Consider the following 21,251-nt stretch of genomic DNA (forward strand, 5'->3'; position numbering starts at 1 on the left):
CCAGGTCCCCCAGAAGAACAGTGACAGCTCTTAACCACTGAGCCACCCAGCCCCCGATTTTTATTGATTTCAAAGGTGAGGCATAGATATGGTGCAAAAGATGCAGAAAACGAGGTTGACAGCGCAGAGTAGAGCCCCTGGAACCATAGTTCCCTTCTCTAGGGGGAACACGTCCCCCGGGCCCTATGTTTTACGCTAGCATTCAGTATCAGCAATTCAGAAATCACTCACCTTCTTTGTGTGTGTGAGTCTTTCAAGTGCATTTTAAACATACTTTACCTTTTTAAAAAATTTATTATTATTATTATTATTATTTTTACATGTGTGAATGTTTTGGCTCCACATATGCCTGGTGCTCAAGGAAGCCAGAGGAGGATACTGGATTCTCTGTATCTGTAGTCATGGATGGCTGTGGACTACCCTGTAGGTGCTGGAAACTGAACCTGGGTCTTTTGGAAGAGCAGACAGTGCGCTTCACATAGCCCCATCCCCCTTAAAATGGCCATCTGTACTTAGACAGATTGTCAGAAGCGGTGGGATAGTTGATTAAGTTTGTTGGATATAAAATCACTAAACAAGAATTTGTGTTAAGGGTCTGGAGAGATGGCTAAATGGTTAAGCACTTGCTGAACTAAGGGCCCGAGTTCATCCCTGGAAGTGGATGGAGAGATGGGACTGTAAAGAGTTGTCCTCTCTCATACAAGTGCACGCCTGCCACACCCATCAGACGTTCAACAAGAACAAAGAAAATACCAGCAGTTTGTGTTGCATTCACTTGAAAAGAGTAGAAACAAGAAGAATGGCATCTTTCGCTCCGCTTATAAATTTAGAGAAAGAGTCAAGTTACTTAAACAGTGCTCCGGGAGGGTCGGTTCCCAGCACCAGCATGGCTGCTCATGACCATTTGTAACTCCAGGGAATCCAGTACCCTTCTCTGGCCTTCATGAGCAATTAGGAGGAAAAAAAAATCCCCCATAATTTTGTTTAAAATTGTATTAAAGAGGCCTGAAATAATATAATGTAATATCTCCAGAAAATGAATTAATCAGAACCAGTACTTTACACATAAACACATGAAAAAATAGTTGCCCTCACTAGCAGCCAGGAGGAGCAGGCTTAATTGGCGCTTGCGCACTGCCTCACCAAACCTATTTAGATCACAAATAAGCTTTAACACCTGACAGATGCAGGAAGTGATGAAGGAAGCAAGTGGAGCCTTCATATGCCCTTCACGTTAGAAATCATTTTGGTGTGTATTATAATATTGAAGGTGCAAAGATCTCTAAGTCCAGTTGCCTTGCTTTATACTGAGAACCCCAGAAGTGTATATTTGCCAAAATAATCAGCTATAGAATGTTTATTGTAGTACTATTTAAGTGATGGAGGTCAATCAAAAAGAAGAATAAATAGTGGTATATTTGTAGAATAAAATATTATGTTCACTAAATGTTCTACATGTTCCAAGGTAGACAAATTACAAATTACAAAGATTATTGAAGCCATAATAGCATTTGTATAGAGTTTAACAACTTTTCCGGTTTTTATGTACTTCTATGGTTTTCTTTATAAAGAAAAACAACTGGTCTTAGAGATCTGTGTATTTCAGGTATTATGATACATAGCAAATTGCTTTAAAATTTTTCTGCTTTTAAGCTTTATATAAAAATGTTTGAATTTTTCTACTTACAATTTTTAAGCCATGAATTTTGAATACAAAAGTTAAACCCACACATGGATACCACAGTCCAGGTACAGGTGAACTTAAGGTCCTAAAGCAGGACATTGTATTGGAAAGAAAAATGCAAGCATTTCAATACTGTCAAATTTCCTCCTCCTCATTCTCTCTCTCTCTCCTCTCTCTCTCCCTCTCTCCTCTCTCTCTCCTTTTTTTATTTCTTCCTTCTTTCCTTTCTTTCTGGCTTTGTTGTTATTCTTTTTGAAAAATACAATGTTTTTATTAATTCTTTTAGAATTTTGTACAATATATTTTACTCTCTTCCTACTTCTTCCAGATCCATCACTGGCTCCCAATTTTGTTTTCTCATTTTTGTTGTTGTTGTTTTCAAAAACTAATCTCCTATTGAGGGCCGAAGAATTGGCTCAGTGGTTAAGAGCACTGGTTTCTACTGCAGAGGCTCCAGGTTCGATTCTCAGTACTCATGTGGTGGTTCACACCCCTGTGCGGTTGAGTCCCAGTGACCTGCTACCCTCTTCTTCCTCCCGAAGGCATCAGACGCACACGTGGTGCACATGCATACATTCAGGCAAACACTCCTACACATAAATAATAAAATACATTAATAAATAAGTAAAAACCATCAGACAAGTCTGTGCTGTCAATACGCTCATGGGTATAAGACCATCCACTGAGCACGGGTGACCTACCAGGGGCCACACCCTTAAAGGAAAACTGCCTTCCTTCCCCCAGAAGCCACGAACTGCAGCTACCTCCTCAGCTAGGGGCATGGCTTTATTATTAACCCCTCCCTACTTCATGCTGGAATGGTGCCTGGCTTAGCCTTGCACAGGTCTAGCGCAGGCAACCTTAGCTCCTGCAAATTCATGAGGTCAGGAGCCTGTGCAGTCCAGAAGACCCTGTTTTGTTCTCATTCTTCCTGTCCTTTGGTTCTTACACTCTTTCCCCCCTCTCTTCCTGAGCCTTGTGGGATGATTTTTAGGTGCCTAAGGTTTTAAATGAGTTCATTTTTGTTTGCTATTGATATTCATTTCAGTGTTTTAAAATATCCAAGAGAACTAGAAGGTGGGTTGGGCATGCGGCAAGACTGTACTGAAAAGTAGATGCTTGGATAAAGAGATGATCTTACTTGGGAAGAAAGCTAAACTGATAAGAAAGAAAACTAATAATAAAGGTAGTCCAGAAAGGAGTTGGAAAAACAAACAAACAACAAATTAAAGGCACGTTTGGGAACTTGGTGAGAAATTCCAGTGTGGAGTTCAAAGCGAAGCATGAAGCAAAATGTTTGGCAGCAGTGTTCTGACAGACAGGTAGGGAAAGTGGCCATGAATTGGGGACTGGATGATTATTTTGCAAGTAACTCTAGCGGAAGGAATTGAGGCTTGCCGGACAAATGTTCTGATCCTATAAAGCTTAAAGTGATGACTAAATGTATTTGACAGAATCATGATGTGTAAGGGACAGATTTTTTAGCACAAGCACCTAAACACAAGAATGTGCTTGCAGTGGTTTAATTGTCATGCAAGTCACTTAAAAAAAAAAAAAAAAGATGTGGCTATAAGATCTGATCCACCCCCAAAGTTTTGGAATATCCCAGGATAAATGTGGGGAAATGTGTGCTCTGGCTATTAAAATGGTATTTTAGAAGCAGAACACTAGCTGATGAGCATTAGCAATGACTCTGGGCAATTGGTCCAAGAATCAGCAATGATAAATTACAAGAATAAAGTAAGATGATACCAAGCAAGGCGAACCAGACTGCTGAGAGTGTAGGTAGCACTTGGAGCTACAATATTACAATGAAGTATTTTTCAAGAACTTGGATACAAGATTTTTCTTTGGGAATGAAATAAATGAAGTCCACCTGTCTGAATGTGATTAACCAGCTTAGAGGCCTCAACAGAGACACAATTAGTAAGAGGCTGTACAGGTGAGTTGGATGTTTCTCAGGAAGTGAGGCTTAAATATGACAATAATAGGGGAGGATGGAATATAATCAATAATAACATTCCCTCTCTAGAAGTCAGAGCAGAGACTTGGAAAAAAAAAAAAGGCACATGAGACACAAAAATTCTGATGCAAACGAGTTATCGTTCTTATTGTAGATGGTAGGTTATTCTTGTAATTTATATTTCTATCATTAATATAGCACGATTTGCATAGCTTTCCCCACATACTGTCAAATCGAGTTCTGTTAATAACAGAGTTAAGGGTTTTATGCAGGATGCCAGGAGGTACAACCTTTCCCTGAAATAGACACCTTCCTTATCATGGGAAAACCGACAAATAATAAGAATATTTAGTCGGGAAAAGAAGCCATGGGAGAAACCTTACAGGTTTTGTTTTTTTAAAGATTTGAAGTTTTTCTTGTAGGAACTGAGGGCTGATCTTTATGGCTGCAAACAGAGATTAGAACAAAGAAGGAGTACAACGTTTGGATGCAAGATGATTTCTTCTGGTAAATGGAGGAGAACGGTGCCTCTTCATTTCTTTTCCCACTGCTGAGAGTAATGCTCTGGCAACAGCAATTTAAGGGAGAAAGGGTTTGTTTCTTTGGGCTTAAATTCCAGGGTGCTGTTTATCACGGCTGAGAAGTTCTGCAAAGAACCGGAAGCAGCTTCAGCTAGCTGCACCCAAAGGCACCAAGCAGAGACCAATGATGGGTGTGCTTTGCTAGCTTTCTGTTTGCTTATGTTGTGCAGAATTCAAACCCAGGGACTGATGACAACTGTTATTAGGGTGGAACTTTCCCACCTGAATTAATCTCATCAAGCCAGTTCCTCACAGACCATCTCAAAGATGAACCTAGTCTAAACAATTCACGTGTGCTTGGAGGTTTTTCTCCTAGGTGATTTCATATCCTGTCAAGATGATAATCAACACTGGTCATCACATATGGTAACTGTTTTGCCTTCCAGTAGTTGTTGGAAGTGCTGTGCCTTTGTCAAGATTCTTGAATCATAAGCAAGGGCAGATAAGCATAAAATGATGATGATGGTGGTTGTGGTAGGGGTAATAAATAATGCAAAGCTGAAGTATCTGTTCTCAGAAGGAGCAGTGAGCAAGACAGACACAGTTTGAGAGCACATGGAAACGACGAACTGCCTCTTTGGAATCCCGATGACATGACAAATCACTCCCTGCTGATTTCTTCCTCAGATTTACTGGCAAACTAAATTCTAACTTCTAAGCTTGGGTTGAAGGTCCTGGTCTTTCCTACCCTTCTGTTGGTAGCACAGTAGGGAGCAATTCATGGTAGGAGCCTTGATGAAGGCCCTGTAAAAGAGCCAATGATACAGAGAGGATGGTTAACACAGAGAGATTTAGGAGAGGGAAAAGGTGAGAGCAATGTTCCCACCCTTGCTTTAAGCAAGCAGAAGTAGGCAATTTGTCAGGAGTCTGAAGAAAGAGATCGGTGTTGGAAAGCTATAAAAGGCAGCTCAGGAGTCTTCTAGTTCTATTCTTGAAGAAGGATTGAGACTAAGAATTAACTACTAAGATCCAGAGTCGTCAGGAAATGGAGACCTGGGCCACGTCACAAGGAACAGATTTCATATATGTAAATAGGCAGGTCAGCCACGTAGGCACCGCAGACGGATCAAAAAGGAAGAGGAGGAGCTGCTGCCACCAGCCCCCAAGCCTAACACACTTAAATAGTTAGGGTTCCTCTCCTGCTCCCTGGGGATAGGTGGAGGAAGCTCAATGAGGTAGAAATTAATAGAGGGAAGGCAGGAACTGTTGGCTAGGTGGAGGGCTTAATTCCAACAGCCCTCATCGTGACACACTGATGAGACCCAAGCAGTGACCTCGCTGGACCACTGGGGACGTATAGCAGGACTCAAGAGTCTTAAAGGCCTTCACCTGACCTTCTGTGAGTCTGGCTGGAGGAAACAAAGGAGAGCACTGGCCACCAGGGACCTCTGGTGGGAAATGGCTATCAGGACCTTCGGTATTTTGAGTAGGTTTGTTTTCCTAGAAAGATAAACCACAATGGTATTTTCCGAGGGCTTGTTTCTAGAGGAGTGAATGAGGAACCTGTTGGAAACAGGAAAAAAAAATGCTATCCAGAGAGTGAAAACGTACCAGGAGTACTTTATGTTTTGAATCGGAACAAGTTGATTAATGGTCTGGAAAAAATATGAACAAGTAACTGCTGTCAAAATATTACATGGGCAAAGAAGACTGTTAGGGCAATGGTTTCTTTGGCCAGTGGGGGAATTGGTATATTCAGGGTGAAGAGCAAATGAACATGATGACAGGCACGTGGAGAAAGCCTTGCCACTTGCTGGCACTGTGTTTAAAGATCTTATTATGGGAGAAGGCTGTTTTCCCTGAAATCTGAGCATGTCAATGTCCCAAGTCCCACAATGTCCCCCTCCCAATGGGTGTCTGTGCAAAGTGTTGGCAAACACTATTGAGTTGTGAGGATACGGATGTGACAGGTACTTAGTGGTCCAGGTCATTGAAGTAGGGCTAATCTCAAGGAAGGTCCAAGCCCAACCAAGAAGGTCAACATCAGGTCACACTGGGCACTGCAGATATCTCTGCATTGGGATGTGTTTTCAGAATATATAATTTTGACACAGAGACAAAACAAAGGAAGGGGGTGTTGATTGGTGTATTAAAAGCATGTGCTCATATTTGGGACTAATAATGGAGTTAAATTAAATGGAGACTGGAGGGTAGAAAATGAAGCAAAGGCAAGAGTTTTAAAGAGAGTGAGGTGATGCATAAGTAAACAGAATCAGCATCGTCAAGCCCTGGGCAACTGTCATCTCTGGCAGCAGCGCTCTGGCAGTCCGTGTCTCATCTTACCCGCGTGGCAGAGGTGTCACCTGCCTTCTTTCATTATTCAGCCTCCACCGCACACCCTGCCTTGTTTGCTGACGCTGTTGTGCGGCTTGGCAGGTCTGCTTTTCTTAAATTTGTTACACCTCTCTTCTCCGTGTCATTTCAAGGATGTAAAAATAGTCTCTAAAGAATCCATTTGTGAGAATTCCACTCTAGTTTGTGATTTCTAGCACTCAGGTATCCATGAGTGGGCAAAAGCCTAAGAAATGGCCTAAGAAAACGGTTTGCTTGCTTGCTCAGTGCTGTTTTTTTTTTAAATACCAATTAAACCACATATTACACTTATCACTGGCCATTCCCCTTTACCCTTCCCTGGGGAGGCATATGATCTTTGGCTCTGAGATTGGTCACTTGTAAGGTCTAGTCTACAATTTACTTACCAAAGATGAGCTAATTACTTTAATCTGCTCCAAAGCTTCTGTGAGGCTGTCTTCGATTTCAGCATCATCTAAAGAGAAGAGGTCCCCAGCTCTTGAAAGATCTTTTTGTCCCAAAACTAATCTGAAAAGCTGGTGCATTTTGCAGTAGATCAGTTGGCTTTCTGTGGACTCAGGGCCATGTTCAGTTATCCAGGGTTAGAAACAGAAAACCATGGAGCAGGAGGGACATTTCATATTCCACAAAGGGCCATTATTCTTCAGACTCTGAAACAGAAACAAATGACAGAATATGGACAGTGAAGAAATGGCAGATGTGTGAGCTCAGAATGTGACCTTGGTGCAGGGGGTTGAGGGAGGGACAGGGAGAAAGGTAGAGAGGAGCATGAAAGGGAGAGAGGGGGAGGGGCAAGGAGAGGGAGGGAAGGGCGAGGGGAGAACTGGAAACATGTACAGAGAGTACTCAACTCTTCTTCGGTGGTGTTTGGAGGAGTTCTTTACTTTTATCTTGGAAAATTATTTTCTTTGAGAAATTATCAGCTTTATCAGAAATTACGAGATTATCAAATTAAATTTCTCCAGAGTTTAATTTGAAGCTTTAAAAAGGCAACATTTTCTTCTGATTTGTATTTTCTCCACACCAACCCTGCTTTCCTCCATGAGGCAGGCAAAGAAGCAAAGGCACAATAATCAAGTGCTTACTAGATCCTCTGCAGGCAGATTCTGTGGGGATTAAGCAGTAGTGGGGATGGAAAGGAAAGAAACCCCACAGGAAACATCTCTTAGATCTATGGTTTGGTGCTCCTTCCTCTAGAACCTGGCACAGGTTTGTTCACTCTCTTTGCTGCATGGTCCTCCTTACTTCAGTCGACAAGAGAGAAGGTTATCTGCTTACTTTAATGCTGTGTACTCTCTAACCAAATAGAAATGAGATAAAGGACTTTGCCTCCATATGAGGGCTAGGGAGATATCTACTAAAATTGAACTTGAATGCTGACATTGAATGTGATAGTATCGCAGTGCAGACTAAACAGGAAGGTCTTTGGGATCAGGTATCCTTCTTTTTTTGTTCTCAGTTGGAATAATACAATTTCACTTAACTTCTCCACTAGGTAACAGTCCACAGTGAATACAACAAGGGGATGAGTTGGGTACCTGGTTATTCTCTTCAGTTCTCTTCTAGAACTAATGAAATCATAGATTGTTTGCACTAGTAGATATTTTAGTTGTCATTTAATGGCAGGGGTGTTTGATGACTACCATGAGGTCCCTTTATAGCTACTGTGGGGCTAGCCTCCTGCTCTCAGGTGAGTGGACTTTCCATCACAGTTTACAAGGAAAGTGGATTCTCTTCATACATGGAAGCAATGTATAATGCAGCCACTTTTTCAGAAAGTAAGAGCCAAGAGTACATTACTTAACAAGAGCAGTGGGTGATTCCGGCCATCATTGCAGTGAGAGTGAGTTCCTTGGAATGAGAGTGGAAAGAGAGAGGGCCCCATGGTCCTTTGGATAGTCTGAGATCTCCCTGGGAGCTGGTGCTGTGGGGGAGCCTCTCTATGTTGCATGCCATCTTACAATTCCAAGACACTTATTCTCTAGTCACTGTGCTACCTAGATATAAGCCAAATCTTTTATGAGTATTCAAGTCAATTTTTCTGTGGTATTTCAACTATTCATGGGCTATTTTTAATGATTTCAAGGGCATTATTACCTGTTGATGCACAATTTTTATCTTGCTTTTTAGCTTTAGAAAAATAAGGTTCCCTCTGGCCAGGAAACAGGTAGGCTAACACACCAGATCTTCGCCTCTCCCTCAGCTACTCCAAATCCAACCCCCAAGTCTCATCGCTAGCTCTACAGCAGATCACATGCTATGGATTCCATCATGAGTCTCCATCTCTACTGGAGTACACAGATGTTCCCCTCTCAACCTTTCTCACCCAGCTCTTTACTTATCCCACCTCCAACTACTCCAGCCAGTGAAGCACATAGGCTAACTACAGATCCTCACCTCTCCATCTGCTTCTTCAAATCTAGGCCCCCAGCCTCATCCCCAGCCCAGAAATAGAACACCTGCTTTAGCTTCTCTTTCTCTGTCCCCCTCTCTTGTGGGTCCCCATAGATCTTCCCCTCCTAACCTCTCTCCATGAACTGTTTGCTTTGTTTCCATCTATTAACTCTAGCAGGCACTCCTGGAAACCTACAGGACACTAGGGAAGCAGGTAAGCTAACTGTAGGTCTTAATCTCCCCCTCTGTTCTTCCAAGTCCAATCCCTCAGTCTCAACACCAGCTCTGAAGCAGACATTTGGCTGTAGCCTCTCCTTATTCTCTACCTCATTCCCAAGGGACTAACTAGACAGATCCTTATGAAGCACCCTGACATCCTCCCTCACGCGACCCCCCCGCCCAGACCACCACCAACTCATCTCTATTCTGAAGCGTTAGCTCCCAAAACCCAGAAAAACATTTTACCTGGAACCCCCAGTAGGCAGGCCTATCAGGACCCCAGAAGAATTTCCTACCAGGCAACACACAGCCACCACAGTCTCCTAAGAACCAGAGAGGAAAGAGAGACCAAGGAACAAAACAGCCACCCAACAAAGACAAAACCAGATATCAGCACCTAGGATTACAGTCTTCCCAGCTCCAGATGCCCAAATGACAGTGTGAAAACAATAGGTGTCCACTAGAGCCCAGAAATCTTGCCACATCAGGACCTGAATATTCCGACATAGCTGAATCACAAGAAAAAGACTTCGAAGCAGCACATGTGACTGTGATAGAGTTATTTAAAGAAGAAATGAATGAACCCCTCAGAGAAACATGAAAACACAGATAGTGGAAGGAAATGAATAAAGGCGTTCAAGACCTGAAAGTAGAAATAGATCAGTAAAGAAAGTCCAAACTGAGGGAAATCTGGTAAGGCAACGTTTGAGAGCCTTACCAGATGGGATGGGAACAGCACAGAGGCAAGCCTCACCGTCGGAATCCAAGACACGGGAGGGAGAATCTCTGGCATCAAAGAAAAATAGAATAGAAATGGATATGCTGGTCAAAGAAAATGTTAAAGCTAAAAGACTCATGGCACAAAACATCCATGAAATCTGGAACACCATGAAAAGACAAACTATAAGAATAATAAGAGTAAAGAGAAGAAACACAGGTCACAGGTCAAAGACACAGAAAATATTTTCAACAAAATCATAGGGAAAAAAGTTTCCTAATTTAAATAAAGAGATACTTGTCAAAGTACAAGAAGCATACAGAATACCAAATAGACTAGATCAGAAAGGAAAGTTCCTTGGCATATAATATTCCAAACACCACACATATATAACAAAAAAAGAATATCAGCAGCTGCAGGATAAGAAGACCAGTAACATTGTGGTGACTATTTTGGTTGACAGTTTGACTATATCTGAAATTTACTAAACCCCCAAAATGACGGTGCACACATATGAGGGATTTTTGCTTAATTAAATCATGTGAGGTTGGAAGATCTACTTCTTTTCTAGATCTTTGAGGTGGGAAGACATAGCTTTAATCCAGAAACTTTGAGGTGAGAAGGCCCACCTCTGATCTGGGACACGCCTTCTGCTGAAGGCCTGGATAAAGACATGGAGGAAGGAAGCCTCACTCTCAGCTTGCTTGCTCTTACTCTCACTAGCAAGTCTACCCCTTCATGGACATTGCAGCCTACTTTTTCAGGATTCAAGCATATACTAAAGACAAGTTGAGATATCCAGCCTCATGGACTGAACACCTACTGAATTCTTGGACCTTCTGTTGTTCATAGCAGCGATTGCTGGATTAGCTGGCTCATAGCCTGTAAGCCATTGTAATAAATACTTTATCTATCTATCTATCTATCTATCTATCTATCTATCTATCTATCTATCTATTCTATAAGAACTGTTACTTTAAAGCACCCAAGTTTGTAAAAGAAATACTACTATAGCTTAAATTATATATTCACCCTCAAATACTGATAGTGAGAGACTTCAATCCCCCACTCTTACCAATAAACAGGTCAACCAGACCAAAACTAAACAGAGAAATGATGGAGCTAACAGATATCGTAAACAAAGTGGACCTAACAGGTATTTACAGGATATTTCACCCAAACACAAAAATATATTTTCTTCTCAGCACCTCATGCAATTTTCTTCAAAGTTGACCACATACTCAGACACAAAGTCTCAACAGATACAAAAAAAATTGAAATAGCTCCCTGGATCCTTGTCTGACCACCACAGATTAAAGCTGGATGTCAACAAAAACAGAAACAACAGACAGATTATAAATTCATGGAAACTGAGCAATCTCTACTGAATGAAAAATAGGTCAAAGCAGAAATTAAGAAAGAAATCAATTGACTTGAATGAGTTGAGTAGAGTGAATTGAACGGAAGTGAATACATAACATACCCAAACAAATGGGCACAATGAAGGTTATTCGAAGAGGCAAGTTTATAGAACTAAGTGCCTACATAACAATTTTGGAGAAATCTCATACTACAAACTCAATACCACACCTGAAAGCTGTAGAAGAAAAAAAGAAAAGAAATCACACCCAAAGACATAGATGGTAAGAAATAATCAAACTCAGGCCTGAAATCAATAAAATAGAAACAAATAAACAAAACAACAAAAACAATACAAAGAATTAATGAAACAAAGATTGGTTCTTTGAAAAAATCAGTAATATTGACAAGCTCTTCTCCAAATTAACTAAAAGTTAGAAAGAGAAGACTCAAATTAACAAAAGCAGAAATGAAAAGCTGGACATAACAAAAGACACTGAGGAAATTCAGAGAATCGTAAGGACATACTTTTTTTTTAAGATTTATTTATTATTTATACAGTATTCTGCCTGCATGCCAGAAGAGGGCACTAATTCTCATTATAGTTGGTTATGAGGCACCATGTGGGTACTGGGAATTGAATTCAGGACTTTGAGAAGAACACAAGCTAAAAAAAAAACAAAAACAAAAACAAAAACCCCAGCATCCTCAACAAATGGTGCTGGTCAAACTGGATGGCTGCAGATAGCAGAATCCAAATAGATCCATACTTATTACCCTGTACAAAACTCAACTCTAAGTGGATCAAAGACCTCAACATAAAACCAGATACACAGAACTTGACAGAAGAGAAAGTGGGGAATAGCTTAAAGTCATTAGAAAAGGGGAATACTAAGATAAGAAACAACACCACACACACACACACACACACACACACACACACCAGTAGAGGCAGGCGGATTGCTGTGAGTTCAGGGTCAGCTTGGTCAACAGAAAGAATCCAAGATAGCCAAGGCTACACAGAGAGTCCTTGTCTCAAAAAACAAAAAACAAACAAAGAAAAAGAATACTTTTGAACAAAACACCATTAATATGGAGACTAAGCTAGACGTGACACCTCATGAAATGGAGAAGCTTCTGTATGGCAGAAGGACACTATCATTCAGAAAAAGGAGCAGGGTGCAGGATGGGAAAAGATTTTTACCACTGTACATCTGAGAGAGGGCGGATATCCTAAATATATAAAGTACTTTAGAAACTAGATAACAAACAAACAAAAAGAAACAAGTAATTCACTTTAAAATGGTGTACAGATCCAAACAGAAAACTCTCAGCTGAGGAAACTTAAAGGGCTTAGAAGCACTTAAGGCAGTGTTCAACATCCTTAGCCATCAGGGAATACAAATCAAAAGCACTTTAAGTTTCCACCTTTCACCTGTCAGAATGGCTAAGATCAACAAAACAAGTGACAGCACATGTGGCAAGGATGAGGTGTCATTTGTGAAAAGTAAGGGGTGTAAGAGGGACACTCATTCATTGTGGTGAGAGTACGAATTTGTACAGCCACTATGGAAATCAGCACAGTGGCTTTTCAGGAAGATGGAAATTGCTCGACCTGGAGATTCAGCTATACCACTCTTGGACATACACCCAAAGGATGCTTCATCTTACCACAAAGGCATTTGCTCAACTAAGTTCATAGTATCTTTTCTCTAGATGTCTCTCAACAGAAGAATGGGTAAAGAAAATGTGGCGCATTAACACAATGGGGTATTACCCAGCTGTTAATTTTTCAAGCAAATGAATGGAACTAGGAAAAAAATATATCATTCTGAGTGATATATCCCAGATCCAGAAGGACAAATACAGTATGTATTCACATATATGAATATTAGCTGTTAAATCAATGATAACAAAGCCGCAATCTTGCAGAGACTGGGTATAGAGTAAGGGACTAGAGGGTACAAATAGATTTTGTTAGGAACAGGAGGTAGAACAGAAAATTATGGATGGTTGATGAGCTGAGATGGGAGTCCATCTGGCTGTCTCCTGTCACAAACAAAGCTTTCCGTACTTAGATTGTGTTACATTCAATTGAGTTGTTTGCCAAAGTGGTCCCATGGGAATCCTCAACCCAACCTATTGCCAAGACACTAGGTTGTTCTCCAAAAACTGACAGCCCCATTTCTGAAGACACCTATACAACTCATTGATATGGGGAAGTCAAGCTGGTGCCTACATAGAGGCTTTACCCCTATGTTCTAGGATCTTTGCTATAGGAAGGTCCTATGCATTCCACCAAAAGAGACACACGAACAACAAGCCAGCCTCAAACCCATTGATCTACAATGGTGTCCTGCCTGTGAGATGTGCTAGAGCAGTGGCTCTCAACCGGGGAGGCATGACTCCTTTGGAGGTCTAAGGACCCTTTCACATGTGTCACCTAAGACCATTGGGAAATGCAGTTATTCACATTCACAGTTATGAAGTAGCAACAAAAATAACTTTGTGGTTGGGGTCACCACAACATGAGGAGCTGTATTCAGAGGCCACAACATTAGGAAGGTTGAGAACCACTGTGCTAGCGCAATGGTGGTACAGCGCTTGTAGGAGTAACCAACCACTTTTCGACTAAAGGCCCACTCCTCCGCTAGAACGCGGGAGTGAAGCCTCCATGTCAGCACAGCTTGACGTCTTCATGCTCAGCGAGCTGTCTTCAGCAATGGGGCCCTGCAGTCAGATGTAAACACACACCCAACACTGCTCGGGTAACCAGGAACCTGAGATAAGATAGCCCAGGAACCTGGGGAAAGCCAAGTAATGCCGGTCAAAAAAATCAAATCAAATCAAAGAGCCAGGCATTGTAGCACATGCCCGAAGGCAGAGGCAGGCAGGTCTCCAAGTTTGAGGCCAGTTTGGTTCCAGGACACAGAGAATCCCCCACCTGTCTACAATTCCGTTATTCTCATAGGTCAATGCCTTGTTCAGCCATCATCAGAGAGGTTTCCTTCTGAAGCAGACGGAAACAAATACAGAGATCAACAGCTGTCATTTATACACACACACACACACACACATACACTGTCTCTTTCTCCACAGAGAGAGAAAGAGGGAGAGAGCGAGAGGCACCTTGGAAAACTCAATCCTAAATGGAATGTCTCTACCAAATCTGTCCTCTCAGAGCCCATGGAACTCTGTTGATGAGGAGGCAGAAGGAGTGTCAGAGCCACAGGGATGGTGGACACCAAGAAAACACAGGACCTGCCTGGTTCTGCCCAGGTCCTCCGCCCTTACTTTATGGCCTCCAGTTTGGTGTTTTTCTGGGATTCCTAAGGTGCAAATGAGTGGGTCTCTGACTCTTGTGTCTTCTCTTGGGCTCTTTTATATTTGTTGTTTGTCTTGTCCAACTTCTGTGTGATAGCTTTTGTTTTATCTTATTAAATCTTATTTTGTAGTGTTGTATTATTATCCCTTAAAAGCCTATTCTTTTGTAATGAGATACAGAAAGGAAGTGGATCAGGCTGGGAGGGAAGGCTGGGAGGCACTGGAAGGTATAGAGGGAGGGAAATCATAATTAGAACATATTATATGAGAAAAAAATCTATTTTTAATAAAAGACAAAAATTTTAAAAAATGGTTTAAGACCTAATATCTTTGTTTATGTGCCAGGCAGAGATAGAAGTATGGCAAATGTTAACTTATTTAATTTTTATAACAACCATAACAGGATATATCATCCCCGTTTTGCAGATGAGGTCTGTGAGACAATTAAATAGTTTGCCATACCATGTAGACATGATTTGAATCCAGAGACTCTAGTGTTAGGCTCCAAGCTTGAAAACCAATCTGCGTTCATGCTGTAACGAATCTCCTAGAGCAGTGGTTCTCAACCAGTGGGTCATGACCCTTGTGAGCATGACCCTTGCTCAGGGGTCATATATCAGATATCCTGTTTACTAGAATTTTACATTATGACACACAGCAGTAGCAAAATTACAGTTATGACATAGAAATGAAAATGATTTTATGGTTGGGGTCACCACAACGTGAGCAACTGTATTAAAAGGTGGCAGCAGTGGGAGGGTTGAGAATTACTGCCCTAGAGTAAATAATACTAACATTTAAGAATGAAAGTGTGGGGAGAGTGAGGAAGTACCAACATGACTGTTTCTTCTTCCCTGTATCCTTGCCCGTTTATACCCTAAGGTTTAGAAGAGCTAGAGAGCAGGGGAATCAGAAGGAAGAGGAGTGCTGGGGTTTAAAAGGAGGAGTGACAAAGCAAGAGGTGGGGAAGGGACAGGGTGAGTGTGTCCCAAAATAGTTTGCACCCTGGAAAATGAGGAAGGGTGAATATTAATATCTTGAAAAGGTGTTAAGTTAGTTCTATACCTGAGGTATTTTTGTTTTGTTTTGTTTTAACACATCCTTTCTTCAGTTTGCAGACATGTCAAGAGATAATCACGATAAAATAATAGCCAGGTATATAGACAGCGGATAGAAATGAGTTTCTCCCCGGTCACTGGACAATATCTTCCTGTCACTCAGAGATTCAGCTGCTCTGGACACATCAGAGGTGGGATCTGAAAAGGGGCAGAAGTACACGCTACGGAGAGGAGCGGCCATAGATGCCTGCTGTGGAGCGTCACAGGCATGCTTGCAACTTGCTCTCCTATTCTTGAGTTTTCTTCATATGAAAACACTTCTTTGGGCCTTGTGATGTTACTGTTGATTACCAACTTGATTAGGTTAACCGAAGGGACCACTGAGGCCACCCATTTTAAACTTGGGTGGCCCTGTTCTTTGAGCTGGGGTTACAGACTAAGTAAAACGAAGGAAGAGAGCTGAGCAGAGTCAGTCATTGCTCTCAGCTTCCTCACGTTTCTCAGTCAGGGTCTACTGTATCCCCTGCAACTGTAAGCCAAAAGAGGCCCTTCTTCCTTAAGATGGTGATTGGATTAAATAGTCTGCAGTGTGGAGATGATCTAGAAATGAGTCTCCCAGGTGTTCTAAAAAAGGGTGAGTGAGTACAGGAGAGTCAGAGGAAGGCTGCCATTAGCAGAAGATGATACAAAAGGCCCCGCGGAGAAAATGGCATTTGAGCAACATCTTCTTAGATACCAGCATATTTACAGATGTCACTCAATGCACATGCGCTAAACTGAGAATAAGGAAACCTTGTAAAGGTTGGGATTCTAGGTTTGGTTTGTCCCCTTGGCAGTTGTAGGGCCATTGTTGTGTATGCTTCCTTATCTGCAAAGTGGGACTAATGCAGGACTAGTCTATCAGGCTATATTAAAGATCAAAGTGGATGTGTAAAAGATCCCCTTGTTAAGTGAGACTGTTGGGGTTAAGAAAATACTACCCCACAGTGAAGGTGCTAGGAGCTGCCTTGGAATAGAGTTTCAGTATGACCTTATGTCCTCTTGTCTCCTGATTCCATTTCTCCTCCTCTCCCTGCAAAAGGCAAGCCACAGAAACTAGAATTTTTTTCTCTAAGGTAGGTCACAGAAACTAAAGCCCTTTCCTCATAGCAAATCTCAGAGCCAAGGGAAATCATTCTAACCTTCTCTTGCCTTGCTGTGTTGGAGCTGGCTAGGAAATTCTCTCAAAGAGCTTTTCTGATAGGAAAACTTTCACTCTGGAAGGGGCTGTGCCCTAAAAACAAGGAGAAAGAACGCTGCACAGAGAGTCCAGGAAAGATTTTAGGAGAGAGGCCTTGCTGGCTTTCCCTATTCAGTCTGTTAGCGTTAGACAGACCCCTTCTTTCCAGTCAGATTTCTATGTGGCTGTTTATGTATGCATCAATAAACCTAAGCTTAGAAAACCCAAGCTTAGAAGAAAACGAACAGTTCACTCTGAGATTATGGTCCTCAGTTTGAAAGCTCTTGTATCACACAGAACTGTGATCAAATACCTCCCTGCTCTGCCTGTCTTTTGATAAAGGCTGTGAGAAGCAATCCTTTACCATAGGCAAGAGGTGAATGCAAGCCCCGTCTTTCCCAGCACACATCCAAGAGCTGGTGTGTGCCACATTCCAGTGTTATTCCCAGTCTGCCCTCGGTTTGAGAAACTTGATTATGACAGGACATGCAATGAAAAGCGGAGAGAACAGTCGCAGAGTTAGCGCAGAAAGCAGTAGATGGCCAGGTACAACGCCCTCACAGGACCTCTCATAGTCACAGACACTTTGCAGAATTAGGATTGGCAAAGCAGTTATTTATTTTCTGGTCAATGTTTTGCTTAGATGTCTGGTTTCTCCTGCTTGTTTATTTTGCAACTGAAACCAAAGACATGGCCAGAGCCCGGTCTAATCTGGGTAATTCGAACTGCTTACCTTTCCAGATATTGTAATACTGGGGAGTAGATCTATATGTGTACGCTCAGTAGGCACATATGTGAGCACATGAAAAGATGCGTGAACATATATATGCACACTCAGATCCTTCCTGTGCACTAAGCAATTGGTTAGACAGTTCTCAGTATGCCCTTTAACCCTGCAGGTGGATATAGAACAGGAGCCATTCATTGCTTTAAATGCTGTGACTGAGGTCACCCAAAACCAAGAAGAAATCTGTTTTCTAAATTGTCTTTTTACTCTTCGTTTTTTCATGTCTCTCGTAATTTGCTCCCTTCGATGTGTAAGTGAACCTAACTCTGAGGTCTACTCTCTCACCTCAGTTTTTTTTAAGGAGCTACCAGTTGACAAGCTAACAACTTTCCTTAAAGAAAAAACAAACCCAGGCGCGACAAGAGTTATGATTCTGTGTGGAGTGGCTCATTGCAGAGTCGCAGCTGGCCCCACAAACTCAGTTAACCTGCGAGCTGCTCCTCCAAGACTCACTTGCTGTCACTGGCGGAAAGCTGCGGGCCCGGTGCGGCTCACTGACCCCGCAGCTGTCCACCCGCCCTTGCAGCGTGGAAGAATTCCAGGAATGCGGCGGAAGCCACCGGCTGCTCCCGGGGCGGGTCAGGTGACTGGCTGCTCTGGCTCCCGGGCAGAGCTACCTCCAAGCACAAAGGCGGCTCTTGGTAAGCGAGAGCTATTGCGGACGGAGAAGACAGAAAGCCCTGTGTTCGTGGAAATCTACACTTTCCCTTCTGAGGTTGGGTGGGGGCGGGGAAGCCACGCACGAAGCTTGTCTGGTAGGTAGGCCAGGTTGGAGCAGGTGATGGGATGGCCGGTCCGAGCGGGACCAGAAACGCAGTGAGACATAGGAGTTCAAAACACAGAGCCTTATGTGGGTAGAGTGACAGCCTGGAAGAAATGACCCCCTCGCCCTGCCTCTAGACTTATGCCAGTGCAAGCCTTAGGATACAGGGACTTAGTGAGGAACAAGCTCGCTCCCTGAAACCACACACTTAATTTTCCATTCCATTTGCAGGGAGGTTGTTCGTGACCATCATCACTGCCTCTCAACATTCCTAATGCTGCAACCCTTTAATGCAGTTCCTCATGTCCTGGTGACCCCCAACCAGAAAACTCTTTCGTTGCTACTTCCTGACTGACTGTAATGTTGCTACTATGAATCATAATGTAAACAAATATCTGATATATAGGATATTTGATATGCGACCCCTGTGAAAGGATCATTCCACCTCCAAGGGGTCACGACGCACAAGTTGAGAAGTTCCAATCTATACGGATCAAATATCATGGATTGTATTTTTAAGCATTGTTGCAGAGTCAGAAAAATGTTTATCTTGCTTAATCGATTGACATGCAAAAGTGTGTGTGTGTGTGTGTGTGTGTGTGTGTGATTATCTAAGCCTTCCCAATTTTTTTTTTTTTTTTTTTTTTTGTAAATGGCTTTGAACTCATAGAGATCTGTCTGCCTCTGCCTCCAGAGTGCTGGGACTCAATGGGTGTGTACTTCACCCAGCCGCTAATTGTTTAAATAGCAAGGTGTATTTTTTTTTAAGGACTTTATTCTTTTAATCCATAATTTGCGCCTGTAGCAGGACACTTGGCCACCAGACCCTCCTTCAGCTGGATCATGAAGGTAGCTTTCCTGCAGGTAAATCCAAGTTCAGGATGACAAAGATCTAGACACTGTCTCTCCAGGAGTGCCCCCCACAAAGGTAAATCAGGGGCTACAAGCAACATCCTGGGACAATAATGCCATAAATTCTTCCCAGACACTTGACATTCAGTCAGGTTTCCATGCTGTCCTCATAGGCAGATCTGTCCACATGAAGAGTTCCTTGGCAAAATGGAGGTGCCAGACATCACCCCAAAGGATAATCTTTCTTAGTAATTTTCCAGCTTATGACTACTGAAGTCTCCCACTTTGATGGACTAGAATAGAGTTCTGTAGACTTTACTCTTCTGATTGCTACTTTTGAGATCCTTAACTTTTCTTCATTGTTTCTGAAGTGTTTTAAGCATATGGGGTATGAAATTTGACATGCAAGAGGAACGGTTAGAGTGTGGGGACCTAGAGACAGCTGGTCTCCAGTCACGGCTATGCCACGGGCAGCACAGCGAAGGCTTGGGCAGTGCATTAGCTCTTCCCAGGCTGTATAAAACAACAGTAGCAGCTAAGTGTCCTCTAGAGCATTCTTCTGTTCCTGGGGTACTGGTGATGAAACCTCACCTCATGCAAGTGAGAACAGCCCTCTACCATTGAGCTATGTCCTCAGCCTTCTTTTTACTTTTTGTTTTGGGTCACTGTCTCACTAAATTGTCCAGCTTGGCTTTGAGCTCACTCTGAAGTGAGGCTGGTCTTGAACTTGCGATCTTCCTGCCTTAGTATCTGAGTAGGTGGATTAAAACTTTAAGCCACCAGACCCTGGGCCTTTTATATTCTTACAGATAATTTCCCCTTAGCACATAATTATGTCATTCCTTTTAAAAGTCAAAACTTTATGGTTCTATTAACTAAATTCAGGGGTTCTCCCCCTTCTATATGTGTCATTTATGTATCTTAGTTGTACTTTTCCTCAGTCTTAAGTTTGAATGAAGTTCATTTGTATCACACATATTTCACCAGCTTGACTATATTCCTGTGGGTTTGGGGGCAACTCTTATTTTTTGGAGAAGGAGCCTTACTGTGGCCCTTCTTACTTCCACCATGCTTAATATTAACAGTGGTTTTGTTTGCACACCAGAAACAGACTAGGATGCAGTATATCTTAGACTTCATGGTTGGGTAATCCAAATACCTGTGTTTTCCATATTAGTATAATATTCACCCTGCTGTTCACTGGGCAGAAGAGAATGCCCTTCCAGGGAGCCAGGACTTTTCAAGGTGACCTATACTCATTGTCCACTTAGGAATACATTAATAATTTACTCCATCATGGGCCTGTAGATTCTGCTGTATGAAAGTAACCACAGGAGTCGGCACGGTTGGACTAGTTCCTGAAGAACATAGAAAGCTCTTTAGAGGAAGATTTTGATAAACGTAATTGTCTCAGGAAGCCAATATGTTCTGAGGAATTCAAGCCTTCACCTTACCACTCAGGTTAGAATAGGCCTGACTGATTTCTTGCTTCAGAAAATTCTAGAATAGCAAGTTTATCTTTTGAGCAACATAACTGCATCAAAACATTTTCACTTAATTTACCTGAGTTAAAAATGCCTACTGACTAACCTAGGCCCATTTGGATGCTAAGAAACTTTGAATAAATTTTCCAGATAGATTTTATTTTTTTTCCTTGAAAGAAAGGATTAAAGATTCTTTTGAAGGAACATCTTTTTCACACAGTGTGAAAAGACTACAGGCGTTCCCATGGGAAACACCCGCATATATTTCAGCCCGTCCCACAGATGGCTATTGTTCCCTGGGCAGCTCTGCGTCCGTCTGCTGTGACATGTTGCTCCATTTCACTTGGCCCAAAGGCCTCTGATGCTAGATTATGCCAAACAATTCTGAGAGACTCGTACCTCAGGGTTTTTGTCAGAATTTATACAGTTCAAATTTGTAGCACTCATATTGTAAGAACATACAAAATATAAGTTTTCTCATCTATTAGTCAACAGCTCAGAGCATGTAATTTTAAATATTGCAAGTTTTGAAC

The 21,251-nt window shown here is 42.1% G+C and overlaps 1 protein-coding gene across 9 annotated transcripts in view; it reads right to left on the minus strand.

Moving 5' to 3' along the window:
• The window catches only part of Veph1 (ventricular zone expressed PH domain containing 1), a 212,399-nt gene that overhangs the window by 189,886 nt on the left and 1,262 nt on the right, over positions 1 to 21,251 (minus strand). For all 9 annotated transcript variants that reach the window (XM_021634062.2, XM_021634063.2, XM_021634064.2 and 6 more), the window contains exon 2: positions 6,928 to 7,191. In XM_021634062.2, the coding sequence (XP_021489737.1) occupies positions 6,928 to 7,065 (138 nt within the window). In that variant the 5' untranslated portion in view covers positions 7,066 to 7,191. The remainder of the gene's footprint in view (positions 1 to 6,927; positions 7,192 to 21,251) is intronic.

This window comes from Meriones unguiculatus, chromosome 2 (genome assembly GCF_030254825.1).
Source record: "Meriones unguiculatus strain TT.TT164.6M chromosome 2, Bangor_MerUng_6.1, whole genome shotgun sequence".
Taxonomy (NCBI): Eukaryota; Metazoa; Chordata; class Mammalia; order Rodentia; family Muridae; genus Meriones; species Meriones unguiculatus.